Source organism: Staurois parvus, unplaced genomic scaffold, assembly GCF_062004578.1.
Source record: "Staurois parvus isolate SC_StPar_1 unplaced genomic scaffold, SC_StPar_1.0 ptg000011l, whole genome shotgun sequence".
Lineage (NCBI taxonomy): Eukaryota > Metazoa > Chordata > Amphibia > Anura > Ranidae > Staurois > Staurois parvus.
The window spans coordinates 4,224,268-4,242,618 of NW_028317807.1; the positions used below are offsets into that span (position 1 = coordinate 4,224,268).

An 18,351-nucleotide genomic window follows, 5' to 3' on the forward strand; every position below is an offset into this window, starting at 1 on the left:
CATTCATGTGAGAACAACAAGGCAAAAGCAAACCTTTCAATAATAGTTTGGCACTGATCAGAAAACCTGCTGTATACTGTACATATACAGGGGAGGACTGACCACTCGAGCACTCGTGCACTGCCCGAGGGCCCGGGGTCAGTAGGGGGCCCCATGAGATGCCCCTGGTACCTTCCATAGGCTTTTTTGGGTGTGGTTTGAGTTTGGGCAAGGACACAGGGGGCCCCATGATCCCCTATTGCGGGTGTCGGCAACCCGCGGCTCCAGAGCCGCATGCGGCTCTTTTTCACCTTGGCTGCGGCTCCGGAGCACACTGCCCACCAGGTGACAGGCAATGGGCAAACTACGGCCCGGCGGACCTTTTAATCCGACCCGCGGAGCTAGGCTCCCGCTAGGCCCCTCTCACAGTCCACCGTGAAGACCGGTGTAGCATGAAAATCTGTCTCCTATGAGGATCTGTTCCCCTCGACGTATCTGCGCATGTGCTGGAGATCGCCGATCGGCTGCGAATGCCTGAAACTGGCACATGCGCAGATACGTCGAGGGGGACAGATCCTCATAGACAGATTTTCATGCTACACTGGAACGGCGCGGGAACACGGCGAGAGGAACGCGCGGAGCAAAGCTAAGTGAATTGACACGGGGGACTTGGGGACTTAATATGGGGGATGAATTACTATATGGGGGATGAATTACTATATGGGGGATGAATTACTATATGGGGGATGAATTACTATGAGGGATGAATTACTATATGGGGGATGAATTACTATATGGGGGATGTATTTTCAGTTTTAAAAATGTGGCTCTCAAAATAAATTTCAATCGTGGTTTTGGCGAGATTTGGCTCAGTTGAAAAAAAAGGTTGCCCACCACTGACCTAAGGCTATGATTGTGATTATGACGATACACTGTGGCCCTGATTAACCCTTTGCTTACTGGGCCCTTAAACCCCCTTCATGACCAGAGCGCTTTTTGCAATATATGCAGTGTCGGATTTGTTTTAAATGTTGCAATGGTTTTGCGGCTCCCAGTCTTTTTTTCCCTCTCGGAAACGGGTCCAAGTGGCTCTTTATGTCTTAAAGGTTGCAGACCCCTGCCCTATTGCCTGGGGGCCCCATGAGTTGTCAGTCTGCCCCTGTACATTATAGTATTATTCAATATACTTTATCTGATAGGTAACAAGCTATCCTTACAAATGATACACTTGCTTTTGCTCACCTAACAAATAAAATTCAAAATACTAACAGCATACAAAGTTATCCACAACTCTACCCCTGGCTTTAACACCAACCTTATCTCAAAATGTCTTCTCTGCTACCACCAAGACCTCCTGCTCTCTATTCCCCCTTATCACCTCTTCCCGTGCTCTCCTTCAGAATCTCTTCCTTCCTCTGGAACTCTCAAGCTGTCCAGCTATCCCCTACTCTGTCCACCTTCAGGCAATCTGTAAAATCTAATATCTGTTGGGAAGCCTATTTTGTCTCCTCCAAAAAAAATTACTTTTACATATTCTGTCAACTTGCCCCTCCCTTTTTTAGATGGTAAGCTCCCAGGAGCAGCGCCTCCTGCATTGAATTGCATTGTAGCTGTATTGCTTCCCTTATTTTGTAAAGCGCCGTGCAACCTGTTGGTGTTATATAAATCCTGAGCATACTAATAATAATAGAACATTAGTTACTACTAGCTTTTTTATTTTTTTTTTTTTCAGATCTTTGGATCCAACTGAAGCACTAAGCATGCAAGGAGTTTGTGATGTTATCACTGCAAAAGATGTTCCAGGAGAAAATGAATTTTCTTATTATGAATGGCCTGACAGGTTAATGGCAGGTGATGAGGTACAGTATATAAGTGAAAGTTGGGAGGAATGTATCATAGCTTTGATTAAAATTCTTCCAACAGCAGTTATGTAGTAGATACTCGTGATCTAGACCTTACTACAGTGCTGCCACCATTGCATCACCATTATGTCATGTTTTAATTGCTGTGGCTTTAAGTGATATGTCATTCAGCCTAAACCTCTACAAAAGGTCAACTTCGTATATACAATATAGTTTGTTGATACTATAAGTCAAAAGCTTTATAAAGCCAAACAAATCTGGGAGTCATGTTAGAATGAGCTACAAAATAAACCATATAGCTGAAAAAAGAAAAATACTTTATGTATTTGAATTGTACCTTCACTCCCAACAGTTTTAGATATGTGTGTAAATGGGATGATCTTGATTAGAGTGTGTATAAGCCCAAATTGGATTGTGTCAGCCAAATTGTTGAAAATACTCCCTTTGGGGTCATATTGTCAATAGTTCTTAAGGAGCCATGAAGAAAAAAAAAATTGCTGTTCTGGAGCTCCCAGCATAGACTAACTAGGTCACATGATTTCTGGCTGTCAATCATTACCCGTAAGCAAAACAGCTGCCCTCATATACAGTGTATAAATAGAAAACATTAACCTTTGATACAGTAATGCACAGTATACAGATTACAATAAAGTATATCTAGTACTGTATATCTAAAGCATTTTTTTTTTTTGTTATACGTACTGTAGAGAATGGTTAAAACATGGTGGTAGCAAGGACATATAGAATCTCCCCAGCAGGCAATAAAAAAACTAACTTGGTTGTTATCCCTTCCATATTCCATCAAATGTAGATATACAGTACTTTTGAAGTTAACCTCTTTTAATTTTGTTTCTGAAATAAATGTTAAAAATGACTAGATACCTCCTTTTCATAAGGCTGCCTAAAGGAAGCAAAATAACTTGCCTGTCATCATTTCAAGGTCCTGTGTGTTGGTTACATAGTTTGTGCAGTGGTTGCGGATACACCGGAGCATGCCAAAAAAGCAGCTAAAAAGGTGAAGATCATCTATGAAGATATAGAACCTGTGATACTCACTATAGAGGTAGGAGGTTTTCTACAGCATTTTAAGTACAGACAATATTATATTTTATTTGAATGCAATACAGTATTACAAGTATTGATTAAAACGCAAATAAGTATACAGTATTAATATACTGGTCCATGGGCACAAAATCTTTATCTCAGAAGCTTACAGAATATTAAGCCTTATATTTACTGTATCTACTGCAGTGAAACCCCAATCAATTCCAAATGGACTGTACATGAACACTAAAATTCATCTCATTTGGCAACTAGTTAGTTCTTTTGTCCCTTTCATTTCTAATAAGGATATTTAAAAAAAATCTTTAAAATAATAAACAAAACGTAATCTGACATACCATACTCCTTTTTGTTAAATGAAAAAGTGAATTTTTTAAAAATGTATCCATAAACAAATTGTAAAAATGAAATGGATATATTTTGACAAATATTAAAGTGGAACTACATTGCATCTGAGCACCACAAACCAAAAATACTACTTAATTAATTTTAATGTTCAAAGCAAACTCCCCCATCCATCCATGATTTATTTTGCTGAGAAATCACTTTAAAAAATACCCTCATAGCATTTCTGTCCGTGGCCATCTTGAGTAAGGGCAGATGATTCATGTAGCATTTACTTCTTGGAATCCATCAGCCCTTAGTTCATATCTGAAGGAAAGGAGTATGTGCTTAGCTGAGAAAAACTGAAGACTCCTGGGATGTATGACATCATTTGCCTAGACAATTAACTAACTCAAGAGATGTTAAAAAAAAAAAAGTTTAAATCAAGCAAATATAATATACCTTCCTATCTATTTACTAATGCTAGCAGGATACGAATTAAAAATCGTTCATGTTGATTGAGAGATTTTAGAAAACATGCAGCTCAATTGACGTTTTACAATATGGATTAGTTCTATTCAATGCCTACTTGTCTCTATTCATTTCACCAATTTTCTTCTTGGACTTTACAAAACAAAACTGATTATACATTTAAAAAAATTTAAAACACTAATGACCATTTTGTACTGCATACTATGTGTCACATATTTAGAAGCACAGTATAAAGTAGAGCAGTGACATTTAATGTGTAGTAACTCATTAGAAACCACACCTTAACTTCTTTAGGATAGCAAACAGGACTCTGATCAAAATGGAATACTGTCTTTTAACATTCAACTTGAATAAGAATTCAGGGTATGGTATATTTTACATTGATCCAGCTTGGTGACAAACTCCGCACACCCCACCTCGTGCAATCAAAGAATGTTTTTGCATTCATTCAGAAATTACAAAGCATTCTCTGAGCCTATGCTGAAGGTTTCTGCGTGCCTTCTCCTGCCCCAACTGCATATACAGGAATTCTCAGACAAGACTAGTGTTTGCTTTTTGTTTATTCAAGAATTCACTTATGCAGACACCTAAAGACAGATTATGCCTACATGTTCTATCATCCCCTGATCTCTGTGGCCAGATAAATTTTGTTTTTAATATTCTAAGGAAGACAGCTGTTTAAAATGTATAGTATCAATCACTAGTCTTTGCTAATCTTCAAACAATGTAAATATATAATACTACCTGCCTAAATGAATTTATCTTCCCACCATCACTCTGCCTCCAACCATATGTACATATCCCAAACTGGACCACATTCAGAGACTGCTATTCATAAAGTGGTAGGTAAAGGCAAAACATTTTTTTAGTTAGACCATCGATCAGGTTTGAGATGCAGCTCATGTCCCCACTGAGGAGATCCAACCCTCATATTTGTCCCAATGATCACTGTCACAGAGGACAAAGTGAGGAGAAATCCAGAATATTGGGTTATCACCAGAGCAAGAGGCAAGTGTAAGTCGTCGTATGGGAACAAATGTTCTGGTGACAACTGTTTAAGGTGGAGATTCACCTCACTTTATGGAGACTTCCTCTAATTTCCTGCTGTGACTACAGGACACGGGAAAGGGAAATCTCCCTATCAGGACACAGACTGCAAAATAAATATCCTGACAAGGATTTTAATCTCACTACTCTAAGACTTGAATAAAAAAAATTGGTTTGGCTTTACGTAAACTTTAACTTATGAATTAAATTGAGAAATATTGATCTGAAATGTAAAGTGATGTATTTACTGTATTGCCAGTCCTACAGAAAATATGTACCTTTTTTTTAATCTTGTATTTGGGGTCTTTTATTCCAGGATGCAATAAAACACAATTCTTTCTTTGAACCAGAAAAGGGGCTAAATTATGGAGATGTTGATGAGGCGTTTAAAACGGCAGACAACATACTTAAAGGTAATAAAAATTAAGAATGTACTTGCATAAAGAATTTATATCATTTTAAACCAAAAAACAACAGAACTGAAATAAAGTGCAAGAACATTACTGCTGATAGATGTTCACCAACATCTTTCTTTGTCCCCCAGTTTGGTCTTAGTATTGTGAGTACAGTGTTACTTTATGAATTAAAACCCATGTATTCTTCATAGATTTCATTCAAGTTCAATAAAAATATGGATTTGTGTTCTAGAACAATGGTGGTTGGCTGACTTGTTCTATATGCATTTACTTCAAATATAATTAAAGGCATTTTTTTTGTTTTGGAAAAAGTGGAGATGGGTTAGAACACTTGTCAGGTTTTTATTGATGTCTATGCCTTTTTGTTAGGGAGATTAACCCTCTCTATTTTTCCCATTGACCATTATCATTGAAAGTAAAAGAAAATCCCAAATTTTGAGTGATCATCAGAACAGGAATACATGGAAGGTATTCTAGTGGGGGCATTAGTTCTTTTGACCCTGGTGACTATCAGGAATTTCCCTCACTTTGGAGAGATTTCCTGTTTTGGTTACAGGACATGAACTGAAGGTAAATCTCCCCAATGTAACACAGATAGAAAAAAAACTGACAGGGGTCATAACCCTCCCTTACTCTATCTAAAATGAAAAATAAAGTTTTTGACTTGCAGTACAAACTATGTGTAAAATTAGAATACACCCCACAAAGTGGAAACTGAATTAAATATATTGACTACTAGATTTATTACTTGTATGCAACAGGTGAGATACATATTGGAGGCCAGGAGCATTTCTACATGGAGACTCAAAGTATTCGTGTTATCCCCAGAACAGAGAACCAGGAAATTGAGATATATGCAGCAACACAGGATCCAACATACATGCAGGTCCGGAATCTCTGAAATGTGTTATGTATTATTCTGCTTATGTCAGTTATACTTGTATTGTTTTGGAAATTCCCGTTTTACGGTATATAAAAAAAAATTTTGAGTGAATGTAGGAATACCCTCTGATGGATATTGCTGTTTATTGAATTTTTCAGTGTGAAAACGATGTCTTGAATTACTAATGTTTACCCAGATATTGGCTTTTCCATTCATATGGGGTGAATAAATAGTTATTATTAGTTGTTTTTTGGCTACTCATGGTATGGTAACCAGGCAGCCTCAGGAATTCTAAAGAATCTCAAATACATTTTTGGGAGGTGAAGCATGCATAGAACAGCTGGAGGTTATGGGCAACAGAGGCAGAGACTTTTTTATTATAAGTGATATTCATGTAATAGAGACACAAACCACAAGGAACAAAACTAAAAAAAATAAATAAATAAAGCGGTAATGAAAAACAGACATAAAACAGCTGTTTATGCTGCATGAATATAATGCAAACACAAAATCTGTATTTAGGGTCTGTCCACAACCACATGAGACCTGAGGACATTTGCACCTTCTGAAACTCCTGTTTTTATACCCTATGATCTGAATTCATTAATTGCTGCAGTCTTTTATCTGTTCTCCGGTAAAGTAAAGGTACTAAAAGTATTAGAAGTCAGCAAACGACATAACCTACATTCATATAGCCGCATCTTCCTTCTAATTCTGGTAGGCTATAATTATTTGCCTTTATTGTATTGTCTACTGAAAATTGTAGACAGGGACACATCAATTCAGCACTTTCTATGAGGCATAGTGTGGTTATTATGCAAAGTGCACATTATTCCACCTCCTAGCACCTTGAGCACCCAAACCTTCATTAAAGAAAAATTGCATGCACAGTAAAGCTGAACTCTAGGCACAAAAACTGATATTTAAATATATATCTAAAAGCCAAAAATTATATAAATGATATAAATCCACATTGTTTGCACTAAAGTTTTTGTTTTTTTTTTGCTTGCAAATCCAGATATTATCTTAACCTTGTTACCTAAAGGTAGCAGTGATATCATCATCACTGTGCTGTGCAGAGCTGCAGGAGGTGCCCAGCAGGTCCACCCACTACAAGCTTGTTGTGGTGGTTTATGTAAGGATATATTATTTATAAAGGGCGTGTCCCTTTCCCTTAGATGAAATATTACAGTACCTCCAGCCGTTAAAATACGGCAAATATTTAGTAAACCAATAATTTGGACACCTTGATAATTCGATCACCACTTATTATTATACCTTGAATTCTTTTAGCCAATATGATTTCGTACCATACACACAAAATTTGCCTTATAATAGATAAATATAAAAATTTATTTATGTACAAAAATTATATATATATTAACACAAAACACAAAAGACTGGTGATAAATGAATATTGGTACACACAATCAAAAATATATCCTACCAATGTAAGACACACTAATAATGTCTCTAACTAATTACATCAATCACAAATTTAAATGATATGATATTTATTAAATTTACTAATAATTAATAATTTCGAATATCTCAAAGGTTATATTCTTACATGCCGTGGCCATAGGCTTGCAAGAAGTAAGCCCTTGATCTATGATACTCTGGTTATTAATATTCAATAAATTATGAAATATGGAAAAATTTATAATATGGCAATAAACAATTTTTTTAACAGTAACACAGTATCTGACTACATATATCTAACTATCCAATATTGTTGTAATACACTACGGTAATTTTTATGATTCTACACAACAGAGGAAATAATTAATACAAAATCAAATAAACATCTCACCACACCCGGACGTCAGACTAGGCAACTCTCCCGTGGATTTAGCTGGCAGTGGAACGCCTTTAGACTGATATATAGGCAAGTGAGAGATTCAATAGGGGAGAATGTAGGAAGTTATAAGTTTAGAGGTTTAAAGTTTTAGGAAGTTTGAAAAGATGGAAGAGTAGTTATTTCAGCAGAGATCTTCTTCAGATGTCAGGTCTTTCCATGAGGTCTTATGAGGGTTCTTCTTTTTCATGAGGTTTTTTTTTCATGTTACAGCACATGGGCTTTTTATATCCACTAGTCCATTGTTCTAAGATACCTTCCCACCAGGCTTCCTGATTGGCTAGTTGAGAAATGTGTGTACATAAGCTATTTCTCACCTGCCCGCCAGGTGGCGGTCATGTATCACAGAACAATGTGAGTATTTGAGATGACTCATACCTTGGGTGGAATCTTCAGGTAATTTCAGGAATAAAATATACAGCACTTTCCAGATATAGCAGTGATCATACCTATGATATTCTAAATAGGGACCATGGAATATAGGTGTATATTCGGTTATTCCTCCTTGAAGTATCATCCTGTTTGTTTCCTGATAAGACAGGTAACTAATGCTAGTTTATAATACATCTTACTTCCCATCATCTCAATACTCAAGTTAGTGATATATAGTTCCCATTGCTGAGTATTTAGTGGTGTTTAAAGTCTATGACATCTTATTTATAATCTGTTTTTGTAGTACATTTTTGTAATGATATACAGTGAACTTTTAAACTTAAATGTCCTGAATTTCACCCCTTGGTTTCAGCATCAACATTTCCTCTGTGTAGGGAAAAAAATCTCTGTTTGCCTAGCCCTTGTATTGGACTCATGGTAAACAATTGTTAATGCTTTCACCCTTGGTGAACAATAGTAGATAGTAATAGTTTCAGAGGTTTGTTGGTTCATCACACTCTACAGGTTTTGGTTAAGCTTTCAAACAGTTGAGTTCCCGTCTCATTATTGTTGAAATGTTTACAAGTCAGAGTCCTATGTGTTTGACTTTCTGTAGATGCATTCTTCTCACTTCCATATACAAATAGTCCTTGTTGACAGTTTAAACAATCCCATTGTCTTGGAAAAGTCTTAATTCCCTGTTCTCTTCAGTTCTTTAACTAGAATTCTTGAAGGTTTAACCAAGACAAAATTAACTCTTAACATCCGGTTCTGCTGAGCTGTTTGCTATATAACATTATGTCTTGATAAAAGTCATATTTTTGACATGATTCCAAAAGCCCACAACAAAATCCCCCTTTGTTTTTGGGGTACAGGCACGTGTATAGGGGTGTCTGTATCGAAAAACATGAGTGAGGCTTTTGGCTAGGGTGATTGTTCGTCTTCTCCGGTGAAGGGAATGAAATAATAAAAAAAAATTTCCGATAATAAAATGGCAGCGGTCATGCTGGTTGTTCCTCAACTTGACTCGGCGTCTTTAGATGGACACTTCCGATGACGATCCTGGTCTTGTGATGAGGCCGGCCTGGCCTGACACATCCACCTTGGGGTCCATGGGTCCTCCGCACGACAGGTCTCTTAGACGGTCTCCTAGGCGGGTCTTTTCCTCTGGACTGGCCCTTGGTGGCCTGGGACATCAGGTTATCGTCTCCGGATCGATCTCTGGCATCTGGTCTTTCCCACAGGACATTATAGCTTCCTTCTAGGGTCCGGTCATTGACACCTCCGATCGCCGGTCTGGTCATAGTCTGGGCCTTCCTTTCTAAATTATTAAAATGAACAGTTTAAGTATGGGATATACATAAAATTATGTTACTGGATCCTGTAAGGCAAAAGATGAGTTATATGTTTAAAGGAAATTTAATAATGATCTCAATATCTCCAGATAGGAATTGGTGGGTTCAGTCTTCCAACAACTGCAATTGAGACTTCGGATGGCAAGCACGTAATTGGTTGATGTGCACCCATCTATCACTGATTTCACCATACCGTGTCACCTGCAATTTATATGCGACCGGAGAGATTTTATCAATGATAGAGAACGGACCTTTCCAAGATGGAAGGAATTTCCGTTCCTTGATCTGGTCTCTTGCAAAGTTGTATAGATAGACCTTGTCACCAATCTCATATTCCTTCTTGGAGGTTTTGAGATCATAGTATGTCTTAGCACTAGTTGCAGCTCTTTCCAAATTTCGCTGGGCAAAGGCAAAAGCATATTGCAGATGTTTACGTAAATCCTCTATGTACTGGTGTGTGGTGGTAGCATTGATCAAATTTTGATCTGTGGTGCGATACAATAAGTGCTGGGGCAGTACCATCCGTCTACCTGTCATCAGTTCAAAAGATGACATTTTTGTAACTGTATTCGGAGTAGCCCTCAACGCCATCAGGACCAGCGGGAGCTTGACATCCCAATCTTTGCCTGTTTCCTTAACAAATTTCTTAAGGACATTAACGATGGTCTGATTGTATCGTTCTACACCACCACTAGAGGCTGGCCGATAGGCGATATGCAATTTCCTTTTAACCCCCAAAATTTTCCACAATTTGGCCATCACTTCGCTAGTGAAGTGCGATCCTCTATCAGACTCTATCCTCTGAGGTAAACCAAAACGTGAAAATACATGATTTATTAGCAATGCAGCACATGTCTCGGAGCTGTTATTTGGTGCTGGTATACATTCGACATACTTGGTGAATAAACATGTAACTGTTAACATATACCGATTTCCTCGTGAAGATTTTGTTACTGGCCCAATAAAATCCATCTGAAGGTCTGACCAAGGCATACATATCCCCCTCTTCTGGAGAGGTGCTCTGTGAGTTGGCTTGGTAGGTTGAAATTGGGGACATATTAGGCAACCTTGGCAGTATTCCTTCACATCACGTAACATATGAGGCCAGTAGGCATAATCCCGCAGGATCTCATACGTGATCTTCTCTCCACGATGACCGGAAGTGGGAGCATCATGGGCATGCTGTAGCATCAAACCTCTAAATTTAAGTGGGACGACCCATTGTTGTACGCCACCCTTTGAGGTTCGTATCAACAATCCCTGGTATAAAGAGAATTGGGATTTGGATTTCATTAAGATACGTAAATCCTCCTTCCCACTATATACTTCCTTATTTATGGGATTTTGGTTGGGATCTTCTATATGACTATAAAACAAGCCAATTATTGGGTCTTCTTTTTGGGCAGTAATTAAATCCTCACTAGGAGAATCGTGACTCCACTGTAATGCATTCGGATCACCAGCTGTTCTGGCCTGTTGCCTGGTGACAGCTTCAATCTGTACGGTACCTAAAAATTGGTCAATGTCTATCAGTTCACCGGTGATTGCCCCTTCCTTGGCTAGAGAATCGGCCAGATCGTTCCCTTCTTTCTCGGCACCTAGAACCTTGGAGTGGCCTTTGGTCTTCTTGAAGTGCAGGGTGAGATCATTGGACCTTACCAGTTCATCGATGTGACAAAAGAGCTTACCATGTTTCACGGGTTTGTGATTACTCTTGTTCATGTTGTTTCGCTTCCACCTAGGGAAATACTCCACAAAACTATTCCTGACATAATTGGAATCGGTTATGATGGCACACTCTTTAATGTTGAACTCTATAGCCATCTCAACTGCTCTAAGAATTGCAGTAAGTTCAGCAACCTGACTGCTTTTTGGTCCAAGTTTGTATCCCACAGAAATTGGGGTGACACCTTGGGTCCAAACGATTCCAATACCTGCCACTAGTTGGAGCTGTTCCCCATCCTTGTGATGAAAAGCACAACCATCCACATATACACACGGCAGCTGTTTACAGTATTCTTCATCATAAACCTTGTAGGGAGAGAACAGTTGTTCTTCCAGAAAGTCAGTGTCCGGGGCCTCCATAACAGGCGTAGTTGCGGAACAATCATGGAGCTCGGCTAGGCCCTGGGCTACTGGACTTTCCTTGTTCTGTTTGTACCGAATTTCAAGAGGCCACCCTTGCAAAGACAAAGTCCAAGCAGTGATGCGGCTATTAGACACATTTCCTCCCTTGATACGTTCACTCTTTAAATACTGTAAAGGCTGGTGTGCCGTTTCAACAATGATTCTCTCTCCCTGAATGTAACTGCGAAAATTCTGTAATGCCCACACGGTGGACAATAGAGCTTTTTCACAGTCACTGAACTTTACTTCAACCGGGGACAAAGTTTTACTGGCATAGGCAATCACCTTACTGACATCATCACGTTTCTGGTAAAGAACAGAACTCATACTTACCTGCGTAAACCCTGTCTCTAGATAGAAATTTTTACCCCCTTCGGGATATCCGAGACACGGCGCTTGTGTGAGACGTTCCTTTAATTCCTTCATGGCGTCCTCCTGTTTCTTACCCCACGACCATTCGACATCCTTCTTCAGTAGGTGAAGCAGTGGCTTGCTTATCTCGGCGTAATTGTCAATAAACTTACGCGAGTAGTTTACCATACCTAGGAATGATCTCAATTCTTTAAGGTTAGTAGGGACTTTACAGTTCAGAACCGCCTCAACTTTCTTCTTTTGTGGGTTCAAACCTTCAGCAGTAACTTCATGGCCTAGGAAGTTTACCTTCGTGCGACACCACTGGGCTTTTTGTAAGGACAGTTTAACTCCTGCTGCTTTTAATTGGCCCAGGACATGCCGAAGTTCTGTAATATGTTTGGTCATATCTGTACTTTTGATCAGGATATCGTCCACATATGCCAACGTCCCCCTTTCGAAGGCGTCTGGCATGGCCTTGTGCATGAACACAGCAAATTCATGTCCGGAATTTATGAATCCGAAAGGCATTCGTACCCAACAATATTGTCGATTCCCAAAACTGAAGGCCAGTTTGTATTGGTCTTCCTCACTCACCTTTATGGTCCAATACCCCTGTGCACAATCCAAAGCTGTGAAAACTTGGGATCCTTGGAGCTGGGCGAGACACTGGTCTATGTATGGGACAGGCCATCCTGACATGTACACACGTTTGTTTAGCTGACGGAGATCAGCGCACAAACGCCATTGTCCATTGGGTTTTAAGATACCCAGGATCGGGTGGTTGTAGGAGCTGTGGATGGGCCTAATTATACCCCTTTCATGTAACTTCCTGATAATCTCAGCTAGAGATTCATAGGAAGCTAATGGTAACCTATACTGTCTTACGAATACTGGTGGGGCATCTGGATCTGTTTGGATCCTAGCGATGTGTAGGTCAGTAGTCCCACAATCGTAAGAATCCTTGGCAAAGATCTCTTGGAATTCAAGGAGGAGCTCTCGGAGCAATTGTCGGTCGAGATCACTGGCACACGCGTCGGCGAGGGCCACCATCTCTTCCACTAACTCCTTGAATCCAGGAAAGCTTTCCGGCTGACCTATCTCATATGCCTCTTCAAGTTTCGTGGTGAGGTCATTGGGTATGTGATGTGTGTGTGTGTTCTCCTGCCATCCAGGTTCTTTGGGGTACTCTTGTTCTTTGATTGGGTGATCAAAGACAATTGATGTCTCTTCGATTCGACAGGTGCCATCTTTAGAATCGAATGGATAAATGGACTCTATGGTGAAAATACCCTCTGGTAATGAATGGAATATTTGTTCAATTAATTGTTCCTCCGACAAATATTCATCGGGGATGAGTCCAATCACCTGGTTAGTAACCCCAAAGGTATAATATTCAGTCTCTACCGCTAGACCAATAAGGGTCTCTTTGGGTAAGATGATGTCCTGATTGGACAGATTATGTATGTAAATGTACATCGGGGATTGATGTGTGTTGACTAGGGGCGTGTGTGTAATGTTCAGTCCCTCCCCCTGCATTTTATGGGAGAGGCATACTAATGCATCTGACCCCTTCAGTCTATGTCCCTTTTTAACTTGGATGGGGAGTATGAAATTATTTATGCCCTTAGGAATTGTAATCTTTTGGGCTACCTGGACTTCAACAGCATAAGGCATCTGTTGCTGGGATTTTAAAGCTAAGTCCAGATTTTGGTATTTTTCGGGGTCCCCCTTTAGTCGACTCCATAAACAGTCATTAATTAGGTCGACTTGCATTGCAAAGCGATGTAATACATCGTTGCCAAAATAAATTTAAGTTTGGGGATTATCCAAGACTAGGAACACATGGGTGGCTGTTTTGTTTCCTACAGTGACGTTTAAGAGACACCTAGCCATTGAATTGTAATCATCAGAGTCATCAAGGGAGTCTGAAATCCAATGACGCTGAGGTGTGGAGAAACGGATCATTTCCATTTCGGTCAGGTGTTTTATCAACCCATGGCTTACAAAGCTGTGTTCCTGTCTCAAATCTAGTTTGGCATATTTTGACCTATTAAGACCATTTATCCGGATGGGGATAAACAAGTCGCTGTTAACCCTTTCAATACCTGTCAAGAATTGGGTGTGATCTCCCCCTTTTCTTGGTTTATCCTCCTGATGAAAAGATATCGTAAGGATGTCATCTTGGAGGGAAATCTCTTTGATTTTATCTTGGGGAATTCTAAAAATGTGTTCCTCATCTCTTCTGATAGGGTTACAGTCATCAGGTTTGATAACCGTTACATCAGGAAGTTGGCTGTTCCTGAAATGGATTTCTAATGATCCAGGCCTTTCTTCCACCAGGTGGCAGTGTTGTCGGGAATGGGGAGTTTTAAGTTTCCCATATTTAATTGGGGTATTTACCTGTGACCACAGGACTTGGTTCACACAATCAACTATGGTGTTCAGCCTTTTTAGGAAGTCCATCCCAATTATCATGTGGTGCTGTGATATGCTAGCAATGATGATGGGGTGTCTCAGTTCCTTATTACCCAGTTTCAGTTTAAGCCAGGCGGTACCCATGACTTGTAAAGGGTCTCCACCTACACCAATCAATGAGCTGTCAAAACTTTTAAGTCTTGGCTTGGTGGGCATGACATTCGCCACTTTGTCAAAATGCTCCTGTGACATGATGGTTGCTTGGGATCCAGTGTCTATTAAGCCGACAATCGAAAGATCACTGGCATCCTGCACCTGCACCGTGGCATAATATCTCCCATCAGATTCAGTCAGCTCACACATGAAATTAGTGTGGTTGAAGATCTGTGGGCCCTTCAATAACATATGACTGGCTCTTATCTCACCGCATGTGGTGGACACATTACCCTTATCCTCCCTGGTGGGATTCTTGGACTGTCTCAAGACAGAAGCACAACTAGAAGTTGGTGCTCCGTCTGGCTTGTCAATCCCGACGACTTCCGATGCCGCAACTATATTAGGGGCAATAGATGGACACTGAAAAACAGGAGAATCATTAATAACCAACAACTGGTCCCCCTTTGCCTGAGAACTAGCTTCTCCATTAGTAGGCGTGTCAGGGACGGGGCACACATCTCCTGTCATTTGACTCAGTGTCCTCCCCTGTTGGTTTAAGGCTTGGTTGCCTGTTAATTCTGTGACCCTTGGTTGGTCACAGGAGCTGCTCCTAAAAAAGGATTGGATGGAAATTGAGTGACAAGCCTGTCCATCTGTTCAGCCATTTTGCTGACCTGTGCCTCTATTTGTCCAATACGCTCAGAGGAGTCATTCTGTTGATTCTCCCTCTTCTTATACTTGCGCTTGTATTTTGGACGAGACTGGTAATGAGACTCAGAGTCAGAACTACTGCTCTGGTCCCGACGCCATTGTTCTCTCTGAGGTTTTGGGGTCTCCCTGTTATTAAAGGGAGCCTGGGGTACTGTATCCCCCCTTTGAGCCTGAGGGTGTTCTTGGCGTGGAGAAAATCTTTGGAAATCGGAGTTTTTATTAAAATTGGGATTCTTATTGTAATTATGGTTCCTGTTGAAATTGGGGTTCCCATAAAAATTCCCATGTTGGTTTTGGCGAGGATAATAGAACCTCTGAGGATACCATTGCCTCCTTTGATTTTCATCACTGTACTGGCCCTTACCATACTTTTTATTCTTCTCACTTCCACTACCGTAGTTCCCTGGCTTTTGTCTATCCTTTCTCACCCACTGGTTTTGGGGTGCAAAGTTATGGACCTCCTTCACTTGCTGGGCTTGAGGTACAAATCTAGGGGAACCATTGGTTTTACCCCCACGGACTACTTCCGCATATGATTTCTTCTCTGCCTGCACATTTGGATTTGGAGGGGAAACGGTAGTGGCTGCTACTATCTTGGGGCTATTTTTAGGTTCTCTTTTTATCCCGCCCTCACTGGACTGTTGGATCGAGAATAAATAGTCACTCTCTCTCACCAACCAATCAAGAGAGCATCCCTTTCTGTAATCCTTTGCAAGTCCCAATTTTATGTAAGCAGGTAATGCTTCATAGAATAGTGTCTTGAATTCTGGCTGGTTAGGATTGGGATCCTTTTCAGCCAGGAAATAGGCATTTCTGAGGACAGCCAGAAATTCTGCAGGGCTTTGGTGAGGACCACACTTTAAATTGTAGGCCGCAGCCTTGGCAGAGGTTACAGTTTTATAAGGCCCAAATTCCATGTGGCACTTATGTTTAACCTCTCTCCAGGACTGATTGGAATAGGCCCTCAAGGTCTCAAAGAATTGCCGGTATTTCTCCTCAAACACCCATGGCAGCAATTCTATTTTGGTGTGGTCATCTCTAATGCCCAGAATCTCTAACGTCTGTTCATATGTTTTCATGTGTTCGGTGATTTCAAGGGACCCTTTCTTAGAAAACATAGGAACAGTGTCCTTTAGGAACTTAATGACCTTTGGGGTGTCATATCTCCTGAATGACCCCTGGGATTTCCCTTCCTGCCTATATGAAACCTCATATCTTTCTTCAGAGCGCTCTGGAGTGTATCTTGAAAGCTTAGGAGGTGACCTATATTCTGACCCTGACTCACTATCAGATACTTCGCTGTGATGCGGGTATCTCCGCTCATCAGCCTCTGGCTTAACTGGGTTGGTCCGTCTTTGGACCCCAGAATTTATTTGGGCCGTCAACCTTATAATCTGCTCCTCCAGAGTTTTCTGCTCAGATTTTATCAAGGTAAGTTCTGACTGGTCATGCTTATCCCCTGGGTGAACTTTAATTTTGACAGGAGATAACCTCTCTGATCTGAAGTACTCCACCTCATCTTTCAAGTCCTGATACTTCTTTTGAAGTTGTTTTAATTCCTGAAAGTTTCTTTCATACAGGTCCTGAGCACTTCGAAAGTCTCCGACCAATCTATCATAATGTTTCTCGGATTCGTCTAAACGAATACCGGCATGACCAAGCTTCCCTTTCAAAGACTCAATGTCCTGATTTTTGCTTTCTAACAAGAGGCGGGCCTCTGACAACTCTTCCCTTAGAATCCTGGTCTGCTGGGCAGCTCCAGCGGTCATGAACCATAACATGGGCCAAGCTTCTAGGAGAAGTCTGTCACGGCCTCTATCACTTTCTGCTCCAGCAAATGCCATTAAAAACCCAACAACCTGGCCCTTTTGGTTAAACAGGTCCTCAAAGGTGCCCATGGCCTGCTCTTTCTCTTCATCCACAAATTCATTATTGCTATCCCCCAAATTCAATTTCTTGCGGAGATAATTTATTACTTCATTTTCAACATACTTCTGCCAAGCACCGGCAGCTTTCCGAGCTGGCTTCATAACTTCCTGCTCAATGCCTTGAGCCGCCATATTTTCCTCGTTATGCTTGGAAGAGGTGGATCCGTGATTACTGGATGCCATTTTGATACAAAATATATGTTTGATAACGTGTACAAATATACAATCACCAGTGCGTTTTGTGTTATGGTACGATTTCTATGGATCTCAGCAGTGCCTCCAAATTTATGTTGTGGTGGTTTATGTAAGGATATATTATTTATAAAGGGCGTGTCCCTTTCCCTTAGATGAAATATTACAGTACCTCCAGCCGTTAAAATACGGCAAATATTTAGTAAACCAATAATTTGGACACCTTGATAATTCGATCACCACTTATTATTATACCTTGAATTCTTTTAGCCAATATGATTTCGTACCATACACACAAAATTTGCCTTATAATAGATAAATATAAAAATTTATTTATGTACAAAAATTATATATATATTAACACAAAACACAAAAGACTGGTGATAAATGAATATTGGTACACACAATCAAAGATATATCCTACCAATGTAAGACACACTAATAATGTCTCTAACTAATTACATCAATCACAAATTTAAATGATATGATATTTATTAAATTTACTAATAATTAATAATTTCGAATATCTCAAAGGTTATATTCTTACATGCCGTGGCCATAGGCTTGCAAGAAGTAAGCCCTTGATCTATGATACTCTGGTTATTAATATTCAATAAATTATGAAATATGGAAAAATTTATAATATGGCAATAAACAATTTTTTTAACAGTAACACAGTATCTGACTACATATATCTAACTATCCAATATTGTTGTAATACACTACGGTAATTTTTATGATTCTACACAACAGAGGAAATAATTAATACAAAATCAAATAAACATCTCACCACACCCGGACGTCAGACTAGGCAACTC

General features: G+C 39.9%; 1 protein-coding gene across 1 annotated transcript in view; it reads left to right on the forward strand.

Moving 5' to 3' along the window:
* LOC149473720 (aldehyde oxidase-like) overlaps nucleotides 1–18,351 on the forward strand; it is a 168,571-nt gene that overhangs the window by 61,709 nt on the left and 88,511 nt on the right. Inside the window, exons 18-21 of the mRNA XM_089670221.1 lie at nucleotides 1,712–1,838; nucleotides 2,782–2,904; nucleotides 5,083–5,179; nucleotides 5,944–6,068. Of these exons, the coding sequence (XP_089526347.1) occupies nucleotides 1,712–1,838; nucleotides 2,782–2,904; nucleotides 5,083–5,179; nucleotides 5,944–6,068 (472 nt within the window). The remainder of the gene's footprint in view (nucleotides 1–1,711; nucleotides 1,839–2,781; nucleotides 2,905–5,082; nucleotides 5,180–5,943; nucleotides 6,069–18,351) is intronic.